The sequence below is a fragment of the Talpa occidentalis genome, unplaced genomic scaffold (assembly GCF_014898055.3).
Source record: "Talpa occidentalis isolate TD23 unplaced genomic scaffold, MPIMG_talOcc4v2.1 talOcc4.7, whole genome shotgun sequence".
Classification (NCBI taxonomy): Eukaryota; Metazoa; Chordata; class Mammalia; order Eulipotyphla; family Talpidae; genus Talpa; species Talpa occidentalis.
This window is the reverse complement of record NW_023605083.1, coordinates 489,327-508,598: the sequence shown is the minus strand read 5'-3', so window position 1 is coordinate 508,598 and position 19,272 is coordinate 489,327. Positions and strand designations below refer to the sequence as shown.

The 19,272-nt window shown below is 73.7% G+C and overlaps 5 protein-coding genes across 5 annotated transcripts; 3 read left to right on the top strand and 2 right to left on the bottom strand.

The window, feature by feature from the left end:
* Positions 1-61: 61 nt before the first annotated feature.
* Positions 62-6,771, bottom strand: LCN12 (lipocalin 12). The gene is made up of 10 exons (XM_054689494.1): positions 6,475-6,771; positions 6,118-6,295; positions 5,271-5,547; positions 2,092-2,101; positions 1,786-1,922; positions 1,730-1,734; positions 949-1,467; positions 777-881; positions 589-690; positions 62-152 (listed from the first exon to the last, which is right to left on the bottom strand). The coding sequence occupies exons 1-10, from the start codon at positions 6,769-6,771 to the stop codon at positions 109-111; spliced, it is 1,674 nt and encodes a 557-aa protein (XP_054545469.1). The 3' UTR covers positions 62-108.
* Positions 6,772-6,799: 28 nt separating this feature from the next.
* Positions 6,800-9,487, top strand: PTGDS (prostaglandin D2 synthase). Its single transcript, XM_037492737.2, has 7 exons — positions 6,800-7,034; positions 7,555-7,694; positions 7,828-7,904; positions 8,354-8,461; positions 8,526-8,627; positions 8,984-9,009; positions 9,290-9,487. Exons 1-6 carry the CDS (start codon positions 6,924-6,926, stop codon positions 9,007-9,009), a joined length of 564 nt encoding a protein of 187 aa, XP_037348634.1. The 5' UTR covers positions 6,800-6,923; the 3' UTR covers positions 9,290-9,487.
* Positions 9,488-10,246: 759 nt separating this feature from the next.
* Positions 10,247-12,373, top strand: LCNL1 (lipocalin like 1). The gene is made up of 7 exons (XM_037495397.2): positions 10,247-10,387; positions 10,607-10,746; positions 11,069-11,142; positions 11,524-11,634; positions 11,849-11,950; positions 12,111-12,136; positions 12,304-12,373. The coding sequence occupies exons 1-6, from the start codon at positions 10,289-10,291 to the stop codon at positions 12,122-12,124; spliced, it is 540 nt and encodes a 179-aa protein (XP_037351294.1). The 5' UTR covers positions 10,247-10,288; the 3' UTR covers positions 12,125-12,136; positions 12,304-12,373.
* A 2,095-nt stretch (positions 12,374-14,468) lies between these two features.
* PAXX (PAXX non-homologous end joining factor) lies at positions 14,469-15,955 on the top strand. The gene is given in 9 exon segments (XM_054689167.1): positions 14,469-14,517; positions 14,520-14,573; positions 14,607-14,625; positions 14,873-14,933; positions 15,052-15,100; positions 15,169-15,354; positions 15,431-15,499; positions 15,624-15,708; positions 15,783-15,955. Coding segments are annotated over 9 exon segments (612 nt in total). The 3' UTR covers positions 15,823-15,955.
* Positions 15,956-16,438: 483 nt separating this feature from the next.
* Positions 16,439-18,167, bottom strand: CLIC3 (chloride intracellular channel 3). Its single transcript, XM_037494460.1, has 6 exons — positions 18,132-18,167; positions 17,364-17,473; positions 17,160-17,285; positions 16,967-17,073; positions 16,715-16,890; positions 16,439-16,634 (listed from the first exon to the last, which is right to left on the bottom strand). Exons 1-6 carry the CDS (start codon positions 18,165-18,167, stop codon positions 16,476-16,478), a joined length of 714 nt encoding a protein of 237 aa, XP_037350357.1. The 3' UTR covers positions 16,439-16,475.
* Positions 18,168-19,272: the final 1,105 nt, after the last annotated feature.

Sequence of the window (19,272 nt, the reverse complement as noted above, 5' to 3'; positions counted from 1 at the left end):
ACGCAGGGGCGGCTCATTCAGAGGGTTTATTAGCCGGGGCCTGGCGGTTCCGCAGCCGCACAGCCCCCACCCCCGGCGGCTCGGCGCAGCCTGGTCGCTGTCCCGGCCTCAGGGCTTCTGCTCCGGACAGATGTTCTGCCTCCACCTCAGCGCTGTCGTGGACGAGGCCGCGTGAGCACGTGTGCGCGGCCCCTGACGTGGGGAGGCGGCCTGAGCCAGACCCTGGGGCCCCCCCCGTGGGCCCAGGCCCGGTGGGCAGCCCCGGCCCGCGCCCCTGGTGGACCGACACCCCCGCGCCGGCGGCCCAGGGCGGCCAAGCTGGGGGAGGGCCCGCGGCGTCCACCCACAGGGACCTGGTGGCGGCCGCCGTGGGCGGGCAGGTGGGGGGCGTCCAGGGAGGGGCCGGGCCTGGGGGGGGCGTCCAGGGCGGGAGACCCAGGACGGCCGCGCACCAGCCCGGTGGGTGCTCCGGGGAGCTCTCTGGGTCTCAGGGAGCATCGGGTGGACCCCCGTGGGCTGTGCCTACCCACAGGACTCCCCGGCTTTTGAGGGGCAGGGGCGGGGCGGGGCTGGGCCGCAGCCTGAGACCTGGCAGGCCCGGGAAGACGAGGTTGTCCGGGGAGAGGCCCAGCCTCCGGAGCAGGCAGATGAAGTTGTTCAGCGGCCAGAAGCCCAGCGCCCACCGCCTGCCTGCCCAGCGAGCGCGCCGGTGAGCCGGGAGCGGCCCCGCGCCCCCCGCCCGCCCGCCCGCCCCGGAGGCCGGAGGCCGGGCTCACACAGCAGCTGGGCCCGCAGGATGCTCTGGCCGCCCGCCCGGCGCTGGGAGAACATCATGGCGAAGGTGGCGTAGTCGGTGTGGAAGACCTGGACCTGCTCGGGGTCTGGGCGCCGCCTTGGGTCAGGGCCCTCCCGCGGCGCCTCCCGCCAGCCCCCCTCCCGCCGCCTCACCCCTGCTGCCATTCACGGAGAACCGCCCCGTCTGGGCCTCCGGCGTCAGCACATACGACCAGGTGACACAGTGCTGGCCCCTGTGGGAGGGGTTGGGCAGAGCGGAAGGTTCCGGAAGCGGGTTGGGCCCTGGCCCTCCAGCCTCTCTGGGGTGAGGGGGCTGGCCCCAGGTGTGCCCCGAGAGAATCGAGCTGTTTGTCCAGCGGGATCGTGGTCTGAAGTGTGGGCGGGGCCCAGCCCCTGGACTTGGCGAGCCTCCCGGGGAGCAGGTGCCCCTGCTGCCCTGCCACAGGGCCTCCCCTGCGGCTAGGGGAGGCCCCTGGCCCCCGCCGTGGCTCTCCCAGCGTTGCTGCACCCCCTTCTCCACCAGGGGGCAGATGCTTCTTCCTGGCGGCCGCCAGAGCCCTGCCACCCGGCAGCAGGGGTTGAAGTGGACCACACAGGGCTTGAGCAGGGAGGCCTTTGCCAAGCTGGTCTGCGACCCCACCCTTCTGGAGGGGACCCTGGCGGGGTGATAAGCTCAGGACAGCATCTTGTCCCTGAGAACAGCGACCTACCTGAGAGCTCAGGGACAGGCAGAACTGAGTGGGGGCTGACCAGGCCCTGACCTCTGTGTTTGAAACTGCTGGATCCAGCTGTTCCTGATCTCCATTAGCCCTCAGGCCCTCCCCAGTCGGTGACCCAGTAATGCCTGTCCTCTCTCGTGTGCGCCCCAGAACTGGTGAGGTCACCGGCAGCCCATGCTAGATTTCACATGGGGGTGCTCAGGAGAACGTGGCACCAGGACTGAGGGGGGCTTGTCGGGGGCACCCAGGCACAGGCCCCATGCCCACTCACCGTCTCATGGCATACACCACCTCCAGGCTGCCGTCCTGTTTCCTCTCAAAGGTCGCGGTGAAAGGCCTCAGCACAGACCTGTCCTCCCGCCTGAGGGTGTTGCCCCCCAGGCCCAGCACGTACCATGTCCCCTGGAACTACAGGGCGCTGGGGGTGGGCAGAAACCGGGGTCGCCTGGACACCCTGACCAGGCGTAGCCCCCACTGGCCTGCACACTGAGGCTGCCCTGGTCTGGCAGGGACCGGGTGACCCCGGCTTTCCTGCGCCTGTTTCCCCACCTGTGCAGCGGCTCTGAGGCGGTCCCACCTTGCAGGGACTGCGGGGTTTGCGGGAGGGAACAGCTGAGCCAGGAAGGTGGTCCAGGTCCTTTTCTATAGGGGCTCGGGAGTGTCCATGGGGGGGTGGGGGCACTGAGAGTAGGGCCGGGTCACAGCAGAGCTGGCCAGCCTGCTCTCCCCACCCCTGTGCTTGGACCGGCCCCCCACCCCCCCAGACCTGGGCTCCGTCGAAGCTTGACAAGACCGTGCTGACCGCTGATCCTGGCCTGTGGGGCTGGAGGGGCTGACCCTTCAGGGCTGTCAGCAAGGAGAGTGCCATCCACATGGCCTGGTGAGGCCCCATCCTGGCCAGGGCAGGCAGGACTGCCTGCGGAGGGTGGCCCCAGATGCCCTCTTTATGCGCTGTCCTGGCACGGGGCGGTCTCCGCCTCTGCAGGGACTGGAGGGCTCAGTGGGCCCCACTTTCCTCAGGTCCTGCCACCCAAGATGGGACATCTAGGGGGCAGGAGTGGAGGCGGTGGGCAGTATGCCTGCCTGGCCACCAGCTCCCAGTGGGTTCTGGACGTCACCTCCCGGCTCCCAGCCCCCCAGCCCTGTTGGCACCCCAGGCCAGGGCAGAGGCCAGTGCTGTCGCCTGTGTCCGGTCCCACGCCCGTGTCGCCAGGACAGACTGCTCCGTCCAGGGTGGGAGCGTGACCTCCCGCGGCCGGGGGCCAGGGCCGCGATGTCCTCTGGGCAGGAACACAGAGCACAGGCACTGCCTGCGTTCCCCCCACCCCACCGAAAGCAGCGTGGGCAGGAAGGAGAGAGCAGTGGGGGAGCGGCGCCAGGCGGGAGGGCCGGGAAGGATGCCCGGGCACCCACCTTAGGGCAACCCAGGCTGTGCGGGAGCCTCTGCCAGCGGGGGCAGGGGTGGGGAAGTGGCGGGGGTGGGGCGCGCCATGCTGTGGGCAAGCGAGGGGGGCTCAGCAGGCTCTGGGCTTCCAGCCACCCCTGCAGGGAGGGACAGGGAAGAAACCCCCCCTCCCCCAGAGCAGAGAGTGGGGCGCTGGGCTCGCCAGATGGCCCGGAAGGGCCTGTGCTGCGCCTGGGAAACTAGAAATTTAATTACTCAAAATGAAGACCAAGTGCCCAGTTGAGGTGGCTGTGCCAGGCGGTCCCAGGGCTTCTGACCCCGTCAGCAGCGTTCCGTGGGCGCCTGGCTCAGTGCCACCCTACAGGCGCCCCGCAGCCCCACTGGCTCTGCCTCTGCGCACGCAGGAAACTGCACCGAAACGAGGTGCCTGAGCTGGTGAGCCGGTCAGGCTTCACCACGGTCCCCACAGCACCTGGTGTCCAGAGGCTACACACTGGGGCACGGGACCCGCGGGAGGTAAACAAAATAAGAACATGGCCCTCCCTGGGTCTGGTAACAACCAAGCAGCAGGATTCAGGTCCCAGGTGGTCCAGTGCTGCCACGTGGGGTGAGGGCAGGCGTGTGTGGGGTGTGGGCAGGCGTGTCCAGTGCCCGGGCATGGGCAGGCGTGTGTGGCCGTGGGCAGGCGTGTCCAGGGCCCGGGCGTGGGCAGGCGTGTGTGGCCGTGAGCAGGCGTGACCAGGGCCCGGGCGTGGGCTGGCGTGTGTGGCCGTGGGCAGGCGTGACCAGGGCCCGGGCGTGGGCTGGCGTGTGTGGCCGTGGGCTGGCGTGTCCAGGGCCCGGGTTTGGCAGGCGTGTGTGGCCGTGGGCAGGCGTGTCCAGGGCCCGGGCGTGGGCAGGCGTGTGTGGCCGTGGGCAGGCGTGTCCAGGGCCCGGGCGTGGGCAGGCGTGTGTGGCCGTGGGCAGGCGTGTCCAGTGCCCGGGCGTGGGCTGGCGTGTGTGGCCGTGGGCTGGCGTGACCAGGGCCCGGGCGTGGGCTGGCGTGTGTGGCCGTGGGCTGGCGTGACCAGGGCCCGGGCGTGGGCTGGCGTGTGTGGCCGTGGGCTGGCGTGTCCAGGGCCCGGGTTTGGCAGGCGTGTGTGGCCGTGGGCAGGCATGTCCAGGGCCCGGGCATGGGCAGGCGTGTGTGGCCGTGGGCAGGCGTGTCCAGGGCCCGGGCGTGGGCAGGCGTGTGTGGCCGTGGGCAGGCGTGTCCAGTGCCCGGGCGTGGGCTGGCGTGTGTGGCCGTGGGCTGGCGTGACCAGGCCCAGGCGTGGGCTGGCGTGTGTGGCCGTGGGCTGGCGTGACCAGGGTCCGGGCGTGGGCTGGCGTGTGTGGCCGTGGGCTGGCGTGACCAGGGTCCGGGCGTGGGCTGGCGTGTGTGGCCGTGGGCAGGCGTGTCCAGGGCCCGGGCGTGGGAAGGCATGTGTGCGTTGTGGGCAGGCGTGTCCAGTGCCCGGGCGTGGGCTGGCGTGTGTGGCCGTGGGCTGGCGTGTCCAGGGCCCGGGTTTGGCAGGCGTGTGTGGCCGTGGGCAGGCGTGACCAGGGCCCGGGCGTGGGCTGGCGTGTGTGGCCGTGGGCTGGCGTGTCCAGGGCCCGGGTTTGGCAGGCGTGTGTGGCCGTGGGCAGGGATAAGGCCTTGTCCCACCTGGCCTTGGGAAGGGCCGGTTCCCTTAGCCCCTGCACACACTGCAAGGGCCCAGCTGCCACCCCCTCTCTGCGGCCTCCTGAGACCTGCTGCTCCAGGGGGCCCCGGTGGAGGCTCAGGTGCTCCTCCCTGGGCGCTGTCATCTTTTGTGACCTTGACCGTCTCCTGACCCCAGGCCTGGGTTTACAACTGCCCTGAGACCCCATGCCGCCCGTGGGACCGACCAGGTGTGCCCGAGCACTGGCCGCTGGGCCGCGGGTGTGTCGGGAGAGCCCGGGAGACCGAGGAGCCGACGTGAGCTGGGTGTCCGGACAGGAGTGCAGCGGACGGTGCCGGCCCAGACTGGACCCGGGGAGTGACCGGCAGTCCGTGGCCTCCTGCCCCCTGCCCGGGACTGGGACCAGGCGCGGCTCAGCCGCCTCCCAGCGGGGGTCTCCTCAGGGCTCTTGGCCCAGGAGACACCGAGTCCTCGCATGGGCACAGCCCCTGGGGGGGGGGTGCAGGGTGGGCGGGGGCCGGGGAGATGGGAGCTCAGGCCCAGGCCCTCCTGGGCACAGGTCTGGCAGGCACCCCTCCAGGTGGGACCCGGAAGGGACAGGGCAGGCCGTTGCTGGCCGTGACCAAGAGCCCCCTCCCGGGCCCCAGCCTCCCGCTGCGCCCCCACCCCCCGCCCTGCCAGTGGGGCACCTCAGGCTTCCTGGGCTGGCGTGAAGAGCCTGCACCGGGCAGAGGCTCGGAGAGCATCCCGTGCGGGACCCCACGTAGGGGCAGCCTTGAGCTCCAGAGCCCAGAAGCCCCCGGGGCCAGGTGCAGCCGTGGACTGGCCAGCTCTGTCCCGCCGCCTTCCTCGCAGCTGGCCCTGGGCACACACTGGCCCAATTTCAAGAGGGGCATGGGCCGTCCCCTCCTCCTGGCCAGGTAGGGCTGACCCCGAAGGTGCCCTGGAGGGAAGGTTTCAAAGGGCCCTTCAGGACGCTCCACTGCTCAAGAGCCCCCCCAGCCCAGGGGCCTCGCCTGAGGGAGTCGTGGCACCGCCCTGGCCGAGGGGCGCCAGGGCTGAGCCAGCATCCAGAGCACAGGCCCAACCTCCCCTTGTATTCCTCTCCTGTCCCTGCCACCCTGAAAGGCGCCCAGATCTGCACCTGGGCCACTGGCAACACTCCCAGAGGGCCCAGCTGGGGCAGCGCCCGCGGGGGCTGAGGTCAGGCCCACAGGACCTGTGCGTGGGGCCTGGCCTGCCAGCCCAGGTGGGCGCCAACCCGACCCCACGCCTCTTCCCAGCCATTTGCAGACAGTCCTGGGGCCGTTCCAAACCAGAGGCCAGGCTGCCAAGGGTCCAGCTTCCGGGCAAGTGCCAGGCCCAGACAGCCTAGGCCGCCTGTGGGCTGCGGCCATGCCTGGAGGTGACCAGCCCCCGTCCCCCACTGCAACTCCTCCCAGCTCCATCTCCCTCCAGGATCAGAGCCGCGCCCTCCAGGCCCCCAGCCCAGGTTCACACCCACCCCACTCACCTTGGTCAGAGCTGTTGACCCCCTGACCCCCAGCAGCGGCCTCGGGCAGGAGCAGAGGGCTGGGGAACACGTGCCAGTTGTGGACAAAGCCCAGGACCTCTGAGACGGCCACCAACCCAGGGAGGCTTCTGGAGGGAGGCGGCCCTCCGTGAGGTGGCCGGGGGACCTGTGTCCTCTTCTGGGGAAGATGCTGTGCGTGAGCAGAACCGCACCCGGGCGGCACGGCCAGGGTGGCAGCGGTCACGAGGGAGGGATGGGCCTGTGCCCGGCCTGGAGGCCCGGGCCGACCGGGGGAGGCACCAGCGGGGCCCGGTGGCTGAGGCCCGCTCCCTGTCGGGGCAGATTCGGTTTCTTTACCTTGGCCCAGGCTTCACGCACCCCCGGGGCCACCGGGCCTTTCGGAGCAAGCCGGGCTTTGCGCCCTCCCGGGTCGGGGCCCAGAGAGGAGGCGTGCCGGCCGCAGCCGGGCGCCAACAGAGCCCCCAAGACCTGCCCCCGGCTCCGCGGCGGGCCTCTGGGGCCCTGAGCGCCACCGGCAGGGGCCTCTGCCTGGCCCGCCCGCAGCGCGGTCCGGGGGTCAGCGGCCGGAGCTCTTACATAAGCTCTGCGGGAGGCTGGGCCGAGGCTGGCCGGAGGCGCTGCCGGCGCCAGCATCACGCGCTTCCAGTGGGCTGGCCCCGGCCCTGGTCGGAGGCCAAGGCAGGCCCATAAATAGGGGTCTCCCCGGAGCCTCTGCTCCTCCCGCAGCCTCCCTGGCCCCGGACACACTGCTGGCCCCAGGCCTGGGACAGTCCCGCGCGGGGAGAATGGCTGCTCGGCACAGGCTGTGGCGGGGGCTGGTCCTGCTGGGGGTCCTGCTGGGGGTCCTCCAGACCCAGGCCCAGGTGCCCCTGCAGCCCAACTTCCAGCAGGACAAGGTGAGGGCTCCCCCCACGGGCCCTGAGGCAGGACAGGGCTCTGTCGGGGAGGGGGCTCTCTCCTCGGCCCAGCTGTCTCCCCGGGAAGGGGGAGCGGCCCAGGGCTGAGCCAGGGTGGGCCGGGCACCCGCGGAGGCTGCCCGGAGGGGCCTCGCTGGCACGCCCACGCGCGGGCACAGGCAGACCCGTGGGCGCGCTCGCCCCTCCGGGCACAGAGCGGGGAGCGGACAGCACCCTCCTCCCCGCCCCGGGTCCCGGCACGGCTCCGGCCTGAGCGGGGGGTCGGGGGCGGCGCTCGGGGACCCTGGGGAGAGCACGCCCCACACCGGCCCTCGGGGTGCGCCCGCGGCCCCTCCCGAGCTTCGCTAGACCCCACAGCCGGGAGCCAGGCGGAGCCCGCGGGGCCCACCCCAGGCGGGCCTCGGCGGGGCGGGGGGGCCGGGCCGGGCCGGGCGCCCGCGCAGGTCATCCCGGAGGGTCTCGCCCGGCCCAGGCCCACCCGGGGACTCGTTCGCCACAGTTTCTGGGGCGCTGGTTCACCACGGGCCTCGCCTCCAACTCGAGCTGGCTCCGGGAGAAGAAGGCAAAGCTGTTCGTGTGCAGGTCGGAGGTGACCCCGGCCGAGGACGGCGGCCTCAACGTGACCGTCACCTTCCTCAGGTGGGACGGCGGCCGGGCTCCCGGGGACCAGCTCGCCCCACCCCGGCCGCAGTCCCGGGACCTCCCCAGGTGACCCTGGACCCGGAGGGTGACCCGCGGGTCGACCCCTGACCCGGAGCCTGACCCCCCGCAGGAAGAACCAGTGTGAGACCCGCACGATGCTGCTGCGCCCCTCGGCCGCCGCCGGCCGCTACAGCTACACCAGCCCCTGTGAGTGGCCGCCCGGGGCCACACCCGCGCCCCGCCCGGCTCAGGGGGCGGCCTGGAGGCCCCTGGGGTCCGCGAGTCCGAGCCCGGCCGGGGCCCGCGTCTGCCCCCCCTTCTCCCAGCCCCGGCCCCTCCAGCCCCTGAGGGTGTGTCCCCAGCTCCTCCTGCCCGGGTGTCCCGGCCGCCCGCTCCCCGCTGACCCGGGGGTGGTGCCCTCCGGGAGCCGGCCCGGGAGGTTTGGCTGCACCGGGAACCCCTAATTTTCTGATGGACGTGGTTCTTGACGCCCCAAGACATCTGACACTGGACCCCGAGTGTTCCCTGGCTGTGCAGCCAGGAAGTGGGGGGCGGCTGTCCGCCCTGGGGGGGAGGGGGCCGGCCCCGCCCAGCAGGGCGCCCCTCTCCCAGGCGGGGAGGAGCAGGCGCCCAACCCCGCTGTCCCGCGGCCCCAGACAAGGGCAGCACCCACGAGCTGGGGGTGGCGGAGACGGACTACGGGCGCTACGCGCTGCTCTACACCGAGAGCCCCGGGCTGGACTTCCGCATGGCCACGCTCTACAGTAGGTGCCGCGGCCCGGGGGGGGGCGGGGGGGCGCAGACCCTCTGAGGCCCCCTCCTGCCCAGGCCGCAGCCAGAGCCCCGGGCCCGCCCTGGAGGAGAAGTTCACCGCCTTTGCCAAGGCCCGAGGCTTCACAGAGGAGGCCATTGTCCTGCTGCCGCCGCCGGGTGAGGGCGCTAATCTGGGGCGGGCACCGCTTCCGGGGAGGCGGGCTGGGAGGCGGGCTGGGCTCCGCGGCCCCGGGCCCTGTGTGGGCTTGGCCGTCCCTGTGCTGGGCCTCCCGCCCGCGGCCGCCCCCTGCGCAGAGCCCCGTGCCCTTGGGACTCGGGGGCCCCGGCCTGGTGGGGCCAGCGGCACTGCCCAGGCCCACGGGGCGCTGACCAGACCGGGGCTCTGGGGCAAGGTGGAGGAGCAGGGCCAGGGGGGCTGGGACGGTGGGGTGCAAAGGAGGCTCTGTTTGGGGGTTCACTCCCCAGGGGTGCGGGGAGGGGGCGCAGGCAGCCGACTGGCTCTTTCCTGGCAGATAAGTGCCTGGAGGAGCCCGAGTAGGTGAGTGAGGGGCTTCGCGCGCCCCGCCCGCCCGCGGTGCAGCGGCCCCTCCAGACACGGCCCTCCCTGGGGCTGCGCAGGGCCGGGCACCTGGGGGCGGGTGGGCAAGCGGGCGCGGCTGGTGCAGGGAGCAGGGTGGGCCCAGGCAGACCCCGGTTCCCAGGGCAGGGGGACTCCACCGAGCTGCCCTAAGGCTTCTGGGGCGAGAAGGGGTGGGGTGGGGCTGTGGGGGGCCCGGGGAGCCCACAGGCCGAAGAGACCACGGAGGCTTCTGGAGCAGGGGCGGCCTCAGACTGGACGCTGGACCCGAGAGGAGCTGTGCCCACGACAGGCCCCCCGGCCGGTGCCCTCGGCCCCCAGGACCCGGCTAGCGCTTTTCCTCCAGGCCCCAAGCCCCCCGCCTGCCTCCCCCCACCCCTGCCCGCGGCTTCATCCGGCTGAGAAATAAACTTTGGACGCGGTCGTCCGCCTGCTCTGTCTGTCGGTCTGCGTCCCCCGCACATCAGGGCTCGGGCCCGGCCCCGGCGTGCCTGCTCCCCGGGCCCGGCTGCCCTGGGGTGTCCTGCTGTCGGTGTGGAGTCGGCTCCCCTGCGAGACTGTCAGCGCCGGCGGCCCCTGCACCTGACCGCGGGGCCCAGGCCTGGGCGCCGGGGGGCCGCCCGCGCCGCCACGCTCCCTCGGCCGCAGCCAGGCCGGCTTGGGTCCGGTGCCCGCGCTCCCTCGGCCCCGGTGGGGGGTGGGGGCCTGGCCCGGGGGGCCGTGCGTTGCCGGCTTCTGAAGGCGCAGGATTAGCAGGATCAGGGCCGAGGCAGGGGTTCCTGGGGACAACGAGGAAGTTGGCTGGAGTGATCATCCGCCACGCGGGAAAGGCCAATGGCGTGGCTGCCTGGCGGCCCCCACCCTGCTGGCCAGGGCCATGGATCCCTGTACAGCCCGGGCCTACCTCCTGCCAGCCCGGGCGTCCAGCCCAGTGGCCGTCCCAGGCCTGCCCCGCTCAGCAAGTGGTGTCCACCGTGGCCTGCCCCGGGGCCCCCGGGGCCTCCGCACGGAGGGTGGACGCTCTTGAGGATGCGCTTCCGGGGGAGCTTCCTGGAGGAGGGCGTCTGGGGGCCTGCCCAGGGCGGGCAGGCGGGCGGGGGGCCAGGCCCGCTGCAGGGCACAACCCGATCTGCAGTCTGTCAGCGCTGGCAGCGGGAGCCAGCGCCCCGGGGCAGCACGGGTGCATAAAAGCCTCCTGGGTCTGGCCGCCCCAGCTCTCCTGCCCACCCTCCCCTGCACCATGCAGCAGACCCTGCTGACCGGCTTCTTCCTCGCCCTGCTCGGGCTGTGCCCAGGCCAGGCCGAGATCCCCATCCAGGACAACTTCGACGCCAGCCAGGTGCGCCAGGGGCCCCCAGAGCCCACCCCCTCGCCCCTGGAGGGTGCCCTCCGGGCTTCTCCCAGCCCCAGGGAGGCTGGTGGGGGCCATGCCCCTGAGTCAGGCCGGGCTTGGTCCGCTGGGAGAGCGAGCCCCGCGGCCCCCTGTCCGCAGGAGGGAGGGCTGGCAGGGCAGTCTGCCTGGCGCTGCAGCCGCCCCAGCGCTCCCTGCCGCCCGCAGTTCCAGGGCGTCTGGTACGTGGTGGGGATGGCGTCCGATGACGAGGGCTTCCAGGAGGCCAAGGACGACATGAAGATGCCCGTGGTGTCTATTACCCCCTCGGCCAACGGCGACCTGACCGTCAAGTTCGGGTACCCCACGTGAGTGACCCCACGAGAGCCTGGCAAAGTCACCTTTGTGCCAGCAGGAACCCGAATCTCCCAGCACAGCGGGGGTCGGGCTCGGCCTGACCGGTCCGCAGGGCCGGCCACAGTGTGCCTGCTCCCTGGGGCCGGCTGGCCTTGGGGTGTCCTCCTACGCTGTGAGCTGTGGGCCCGGGGTCCACTCGGCTGTGAGACTGGAGGCGCCTGCGCCCCTGCACCTGGCCCCAGGGACTGGGGCGGCCACTCGCTGGCTCGACTGGACAGCATCCTGGGGTGCTGGGCGGGTGGGTCCTGCTCAGGGCCACGTGCTCCTCCCCAGGCCTGACGGCGGGTGCCAGAAGCTGGATACCACCTACACCAGAGGCGCCGTGGACGGGCAGTTCAGCGACGCGGGTGAGGCTGGGAGGGGGTGCAGGAGGCCCGGCCAAGCGGGCCAGTGGGAGGCGATGGGACCTGGGGGTCTGCGCCGCCATCCTGGGGGGTGCCCTGGTCTGGCCTATGCTGGGGCTGGGGGCCTAGGGCACTGGGGGTACCCTGGGCCAGGTTGTGTGGAGGTAGGGTGGGGGAGAGTGCCCTGAGCCAGGTTGTGGGGGCATCTTACTGGGGTACTGGTGGGTGCCCTGGCCTGGAGTCCTGGGGTGCTCCCCGGGCTGGGTTGTGCTGGGGGGGGTGCCCTGGCTTGGGGTCCTGGGATGCTGGGGGGCTCCCTGGCCTGGCTTGCACGGGGGGTGCCACCCGGGCCGGTGCTGGCCTGAGGGGGTCCTGCGCCCGCAGCCTTGGCCCAGACCGACATCCGGGTGGTCGTCACGGACTACCAGCACTTCGCGGTGCTGTACATGCAGACGCAGAAGGGCGGCGCGAGCAACAACTGGCTGCAGCTCTATGGTGGGTGGCCGCCGCAGGCCGAGCCCCTGGCCCCGACCCTCTCCTCTGGGCTGGATGTGGGCTGGTCTGCGGGTGACCCACATGTGTGCCAGGAAGTCGGGGCTATGGTGGGTGGCAGAACCAGTGTCCCCCAGAGTCTCCTCAGGGACCCCCGTCTGCGGCGTCAGACCCAGAGCCCTCCCCCCGCCACCTTGCTCTCCACCCCTACCCGCAGCCCGGGCTCCTGAGCTGTACCCCGAAGGCGCCCAGAAGATGCAGCAGCTGGCGTCTCAAGTGGGCCTGAACCCCAGCCAGGGCGCCCTGCTGCCCAAGTCAGGTGAGTGCTGGCGACGCCGCTGGGTGGGGGTGCTGGAGACCCCAGACCCAGAGCAAGGGCCAGGCCCTGAGCCCCCACCCAGCTCAGCACTCGATGCAGAGCGCCCCAGGAGGGCGGGGGGGCGGTGGGGCTGGCTCCTCAAGTCCTGTCTCTCCCACAGACCAGTGTGCGTGAGCCGTCGCCAAGGTGAGTAGGAGGGAGCCCGCAGGCCCCCGCCTGCCCCGCCCAGGCCGGGAGACCCTCCCGGCTAGCAGGCAGCGGTGGGGACCAGTGGGACACAGGCTTTGGGGGTCAGGCAGGAGGGGGGCCAGGCAGGGAGGGGGCAGGAGGCCACCCACATCCTCTGTTTGCAGTGAGGTGCCTGTGCAGACGCTGCTACTCCGCGCAACCCCCGGCCACCGCCCCCACCCCCACAATAAACAATCACAGTCAAGCCTAGAGTCGAGCTTCTTGGGCTGCGGGGGGTGGGGGGGGGCTGCGCCTGGGGGCTGGGGCTGGGAGGAGACTGGCCCTGCCCACCCAAGGGCCAGGCAGACCTGCCCGGTGGGGCACCCCCCGAGGGGGCGTCTGGGCCCGCCAGGCCCTGGAGGGACCCTGCGCTGTCCAGTGCTGGGGCCAGAGGAGGGAGGCGGCTGCGGAGCCGTCGATGCGACTGTCCGCCAGCACCCACCTGACCCGGGCTCACCGTCCCGCCTGCTTTCGGTTGGTTAGATGTGCTTTAAAAAAACCCAGCCCTGCCCTACCAGAGTGGCCCCCTGGATTGCAGCCTTCCTGGTGGGGAGGTCTCAGGATAAAGAGCCCGAAGCCCCAGGAGCCCAGCCTCCTTCCCACCCGCACAACACACCTGGCCCGCCCCCCGCCAGCCCTGACACAGGCTGGCCCCACGCCGGGCCGTGCCCTCTGCCGCCTTGCCGTGCCCAGCTCCGGGTGGTCGGCCCCACGGGCCTGGGGCTGTCATAACCTCCCACCGGGGCTGAGTGCAGGGGCCCGGGAGCCGCGGAGCAACAGCGGGGGCCGAGGCCGGTGGCTGCTGTCCTGGTCCCCAGCAGGAAGTCCCCCTGCGGCCTGGCCCTGCCTCCCCACCGACCTGCATGTCCGGGAAGGATCTGATGGAGGACGGGCAGATCCAGACCCAGGGTCTCCCCGCTCGGTGCCTGGCTGGAGGCCCTCCGAGACTCCCATGGCTTCTGAGGCTCCACCGGCCGCGCACCCAGGTGGTGACGTGTGCCCACATCCCACATTAAATAAGAGCTGAGCTGGGAGCCGGTTTCTGTGCCAGTGACTCTCACATCGCAGCGTGTGGTTTTCTTGGTTCACTTGTGGGACTGTAACAAGCGGCCACGACGGGGGCTTGAGGCCCATGTTCATCCTCAGACAGTCCCGGAGGCCAGAAGATCAAGATCAGCCTCCCTGGGCCCAAACCAGGGCGTCGGCAGGGCCGCACCTCCCCGGGCTCTAGGGAGAGCCAGGCCTGCCCTTCCGGCCACCCCGGGGCCGGCTAGACCCTCCTGTGGCAGCCTGGTCTCTCCTGTCCTCCCTCGTGGGTTCCCTGCTCTCTCCTGTGAGGACCCTCGGGAGGGTGTCCAGGCCCGTCTGGACCATCCAGGGCATCCCCGACTCAAGATCTTGAACCGGACCGCGTCTGCAGAGAACCCCTTTCTGCACAGAGACGGTCAGGGTGCTCCGTCCCGAGAGCTGTTGTCCTAGGGGTCAGCATGCAGCTGGCCACATTCCACCCAGAGAACCCCCGGCCCCCGGTCCTCCGCTGGCCACCTCCTCCAGGGCAGGGCCTGCCCGCAGCGGCCGCCGCCTGCCGGTGCCGCAGGGAGCCCTGGACCGGAGGGCCGGAGCCGGCTCCCTGGACCCCGGCCGCCCGCGGAGCGAGCCAGCCAGACCCGGCCCCGGGGAAACGGCGAACCAGGGCCAACCAGAGCGCTGGGCCCTGCCGGGTGGCGAGTGGGCACTGCCACCCCCTCCGCCCGGCGCGGCTCACGCTCCGCAGAGGGGCCGCGTCGCTGCTCGGGCGGGGCTGCCGGGACCTCGGCCTTGGCCGCGGTGTCGGGAGAGATTCGGGGAGAGACGCCCCAGCACCCCCACGCCGCCGGGCCGCGGGACCGCCCCGGGGAGATGCAGCCTGCGGGGAGGGGTGGGCCCAGGGCGGGGCTCGAGCCTGCGGGAGCGCCCCGGGCGGAGCAGAGGCCACCCGCGAAGGTCCCCGCGCCGCGCGGCCGGAGCCGAGACCCGGCTGCGGAGTCCGCCCAGCGCCAGGCCGGCCCCGGAGCTCCGCGCCCGCCCGCGGCCCCGCCCTCCCGCCCGCGGCCCCGCCCTCCCGCCCGCGGCCCCGCCCCCGCCCGCGGCCCCGCCCGCGGCCCCGCCCCCATCCCCGCCCATGGCCGAGCCGCATCCGCCCTCACGGTAGCCCCGCCCACCGGACAGGCCCCGCCCCTCCCGGCCCCGCCCCCGCCCGCCGCGGAAGCCGCCCGCCTGCGCAGGCGCCGTGACAGCTCGCCCGGGGGACATGGATCCGCCGCCGCTGCCGCCTCCGCTCTGCACGCTGCCGCCGGGCCCGGGCCCCCGCGCCTCGTGTGCTACTGCGAGGGGGAGGGCGAGGGCGAGGGCGAGGGCGAGGGCGAGGGCGAGGGGGGCGGGCCCGGAGGCGGCGGCTTCAATCTCTAGTGAGTGGCAGGGGCGGGGCGGGGCGGGCCCGGGGGCGGGCCCGGGGGCGGGGCGGGGGCGGGCCCGGGGGCGGGGCGAGGGCGGGCCCGGGCCCGGGGGCGGGGCGAGGGCGGGCCCGGGGGCGGGGCGAGGGCGGGCCGGGGGCGGGGCGAGGGCGGGCCGGGGGCGGGGGCGGGGCGGGGGGCTGGGGCGGGCTGCGGCCGGGGGCCGAGCCCCGGGGCGCGCGCTGACCCCCTCCCGCCGCAGCGTGACGGACGCCGAGCAGCTCTGGAGCACCTGCTTCACGCCCGACAGCCTGGCGGCCCTCGTGGGTAACGGGACGCGGGGCCGGACCCGGGTGGCCGGGCGGCGCGGGGCCGGGGCAGCTTGGGGTGTCCCCGGGGCCGGCAGCCTCGGCGGCCGCTGACCACGCCCGCGCCCCGCAGAGAGCCCGCACTGGCCTGAGAGCGGCCGCGGACCTGGCCCCCAGTTCAGGTGAGCCCCGCGGAGGGGGTGGCGGGACCGGGGTCCGCGGGCGCTCAGCGGCGGCTTCCCCAGGGCAGCCTGCGAGCGGCAAGCGGTGACCGTCACCCTGCGGGAGGACGGCGCCTCCTTGACCCTGGCCGGGGGCCTCCGGACGCTGGACTTGCCGCTCTCCAAGGTGCCGGCCCCCCAGGCGGCCTGCAGGTTGCGGGCGCTGACGCTGGGCCTGGCCGAGCGCGTGTGCAGCTTGGAGCGGAGGCTGGCAGGTGGGTGGGGGCCGGCGCGGGCGCGGCGGGGCCCAGCGTGGGGGCCGCCCCCTGATGGGCTGTGACTCCCCGCCAGCTGCAGAGGAGGCGGCTGCCAGCCCCCGGAAGAAGCCCCAGCCCCCGGGGCCTCAGCTCTTCCTGCCAGGTGAGACTGGCCTGTGGGCCCGCGCCCCTCCCCCTCGGGCCGTCTCCCCTGTGTCTGGGGGGGGCGGGCGGGGGCGGCCCGGGCTCCTGTGGGGTTCACTCCTCTCCCCACACCACTTCCCCAGACCCAGACCCTCAGAGAGGCGGCCCCGGACCAGGGGTGAGGAGGCGGTGCCCTGGAGAGTCCCTCATCAACCCCGGCTTCAAGAGGTGCCCGCCGCCCCCGCCCCCCAGCCCTGCCTCTGTCCCCTCCACACCCTACCATGTCGCCCCTTGCTTTCCAGCAAGAAACCAGCGGGTGGTGTCGCCTTTGATGACCCCTGAGGCGCCACAAGTAGACCCACCGGAGTCGGCCTGGGAGGGGGTGCCTGAGACCCCACCCCACTTGCCCGTCACTGATTGGGGGGCAGTCTGCTGCGGGGGGGGGGCCCACCCCATCAATAAACAGCATCCTCAGGCGGAGGTCCTGGCCAGGCTCTGGTTCCGGCGCCGCGGGGTGTAAAGGGCCCCGGGCTCTGCTGCCGCAGGAGGCGGGCACTGTCGCGGCCCCCCAGGGCTGGGGTGGGGCGGCCTGACCAGGGCGCAATCGGGGCCTGTTTCCATCCCTACCCCACGGGGGCACAGACTTCAGTCTCGCCGGCCCCCCTACAGGACGCTGACGAGCGTCCCCCGGCCCTGAGCACACCCAGGTCCAGCGTGAGACACGGTGACCTGCTGCCCAGGGAGTGGCCCGACGCCAGAGCTGCCCGGGCTCGAGTCCCCACCCTCCCGGGTCAACCTGCCGCCCCGCCCTGGCCTGACTGGTTTGGGAGCCCCATCCAGCCCGAGTCTGCAGGGCGGGGCGGCCACCCCCGCCCTGGGCGTTCCGGCGACCGCCGGGCTGCACCTCGCGGGGCTCGCGGGCTCGGGGCCCTCGGACTCGGGACACGCTCACGGGCGGAGATGCTTTAATGGGCGGGCGGGGGCCGGGCGGGGGGCTAGCGGGGGTGCACGGCGGGCCGGTAGGCCGCCAGGATCTCGGCGCTGTGCGGACACGTGTACTTGAACTCCCTCTCCCGCAGCGCGCTGTCCAGGTAGCGCCGGACGCCGCGCAGCTCGGCGGGGATGGGCGCCTGGCGGAAGTGGGCGCACACCGTCTGCGGGCGAGGGCGGCCGCGGTCAGGCCCGGCGCCCGCCCCGCCCCGCCCGCCCCGCCAGCCCGCGGCCCCGCGCTCACGTCCACGATGTGCAGCTTGGGCAGCAGCCCGCAGTCGGCCAGGGTGAGCCGGTCGCCGTCCAGGAAGCGGCGGCGCGACTCGCGCAGCTGCGGCTCCCGCGCCAGCTCGTGCTCCAGGGGCGCGCGCAGGTAGCCGTCCAGCTGGGCCAGGGCGCGCAGCAGCAGCTGGTACAGGGCTGGGGGCAGCGGTGGGGTGAGGACCCGGTCGGCCGCCGCCGGCCCGGCCCGGCCCCTCCGCGCCCCCCACCTCACCGGCGTCCTGCGCGGGCGCGGGGTTCTTGATGAACGCGGAGAACTTGTGGAAGACGTCGCTGCCCGCCACGCGGGACTCCCGGTAGCGGGGCGCCAGGCTGGGGAATCTGCGGGCGCGGGGGCTGGTCAGGACCCCGCGCCTTCCCGCTGGGGCTGCGGGTCCCCCGCCCCGGCCGCGCGGCCCCAGCCTCACTCGGGAGGGCCCAGCCTCTCCTCCAGACACTCCTCGATCTGCAGCGTGTCCGTCGTGGCGTCGCCGTCCCAGAGCAGGATGGGCAGCTGCGAGCCGGGCGCGAAGTCCTTCAGCACGTCCGGGGACCTGTGGGCGCAAGGCAGGCGGGGAGGCGGCTGGCGGGTGGGGGTGGCGGCCTAGGGGGGCCGCGCGCGGGGGGCTCACCTGCGGGTGTCCACGGTGGTCAGCGTGAAGGGCACGCCCTTGAGGAGCAGGATCATGAAGAGCCGCTGGCAGGAGGGGCAGTGGCCCACGCTCTCGCCGTCCTCGCTCGCCTGGGGAGGGCGGGGGTCAGGCCCAGGAACGCGCTCCCAGGCTGGCGGGGCCCGGCCTCCGCTGCCCAGCGGCCGGAGCCCGGCCAGCCCTGCTGTCGGGCACAAGTGGCCAGTGAGGGCTCTCGTCTGGGCCCGGGGGCGGGGAGGGGTGCAGATCAGCTGCTGCCCGGCGCTGGGTGAGGACTTGGGGTGCAGGGCGGGGCCCCAGACCTTATCTCAGAGCCCGGCCAGTGGCCACCCTGGCTCGGCCGCAGGTTCCTCTCAGGCCAGGGTGGCCGGGGAGCTGTTTTCTGAGTGATTCACCCTGCCAGCTGGGCACTGCGGCGCTCCCCGAGCCCCTGCGGAAGGGGCCAGGCCAGGCAGCGGCCGCGGGGCCCACACGCGCAGGCACTGGGGAGCACCAGGGCCGTCTGCCCGGGCCTTGGCCACTGCTCCAGCCAGCACCACCCGGCAGGGACGCTCTCCGCAAGGGCGGGGGCCGAGGGAGGGGGCCAGGGCCACCTCCAGGCCCTTGTGAGCTGGCACAGCCCCTTCTCCTCCACGCTGCCCCCTTACCTGCTTCCTGAGGGCCGCTGGGCCCAGCACAGGGAAGGGCCACGCATCAGGAGCCCCAGGCGCGCCCCCTCCCGGGCCCCGGCCCCCCAGACCCTGCCGGCACCTTGACAAACAGCTGCAGCTTGGCTGTCTCGGCCATGGCAGCCTCCGGGCGCCCGCAGATGGGCCGGGGCGGGCGGGGAGCTCTTTAAGGCCCCCTGGGGCCCCGCCCTGCCAGCCAGGCCCCGCCCCGAGAGTCACCTGCGCAGGGGAGGAGGCCGGCGGGCTGAGTCGGCCCAGGAGGGCGTGGCGTGTGGGGCTGCGGCGGCCTTGGTGCAGGAGCAGCTGTCGGGCCGCGCGCCCACCGGTGAGCTGGTGTGGTGGTGGCCCAGGGGGCTGGGGCAGGAAGAGCGAGGTGCCAGCCGGGCCAGGACTGGACCCGCTGACCCGCCTCCTCCCGACGTGACACCCTGTGTCTGCCCGGGCCCTGCCCGGACCGCAGGGAAGGAGCGGGAGGGAGAGGTGGCGGCTAGCCGCCCGGCCCAGCCACCAGGGAGGTCTGGGATGCCCCCCACGGCCCGCCAGGCCAGCCGGAGCAGCCCGGCCGGGGCCGCATTCCAGACGGCCAGAGCTGGGCCCGCAGACCCCACCCCACCCTGCGCCCCAGCCCCGCGCCCCCGCGCAGGGGGATGCCATGCAGGGGTGCCCACCCGCCCGGCCCCGGCACCGGCCTGGCCCAGGGCCCCGGCCCGTCGGGCGGCTGGCTGGATCGCGTGAGCTCCCGACCCTCACGTCGCATCTGCCTCACCTGGGTGAGGTGCCGGCTGGCGGCCCTGACGTGGGCCCCGCGGCCGCGGCGACTCCAGGGACGCCGGCGTGGTCAGCGCTGGCCGGCTGCTGAGCGCAGAGGAGCGCAGGGTCTAGAGCGCCGCCGCGTGGTGCCATAGCCCCGTGGGAGGGTTTGGGGGCTCGGCTGCAACCCCAAATCGCTTGCTCACCAGGCAGGGGCGGGGGACCCGCAGCCCCAGCGGGAAGGCGCGGGGTCCTGACCAGCCCCCGCGCCCGCAGATTCCCCAGCCTGGCGCCCCGCTACCGGGAGTCCCGCGCGGCGGGCAGCGACGTCTTCCACAAGTTCTCCGCGTTCATCAAGAACCCCGCGGGAGGGGCACGGGAAGCCCCCCCCCCCCCCCCGCAGCACAGGAAAGGCTGAGGCCCCGCCCCGCAGCTTTTCTAAAGGCTTAACCGTCCCCAGGGGCAGGGCTGGG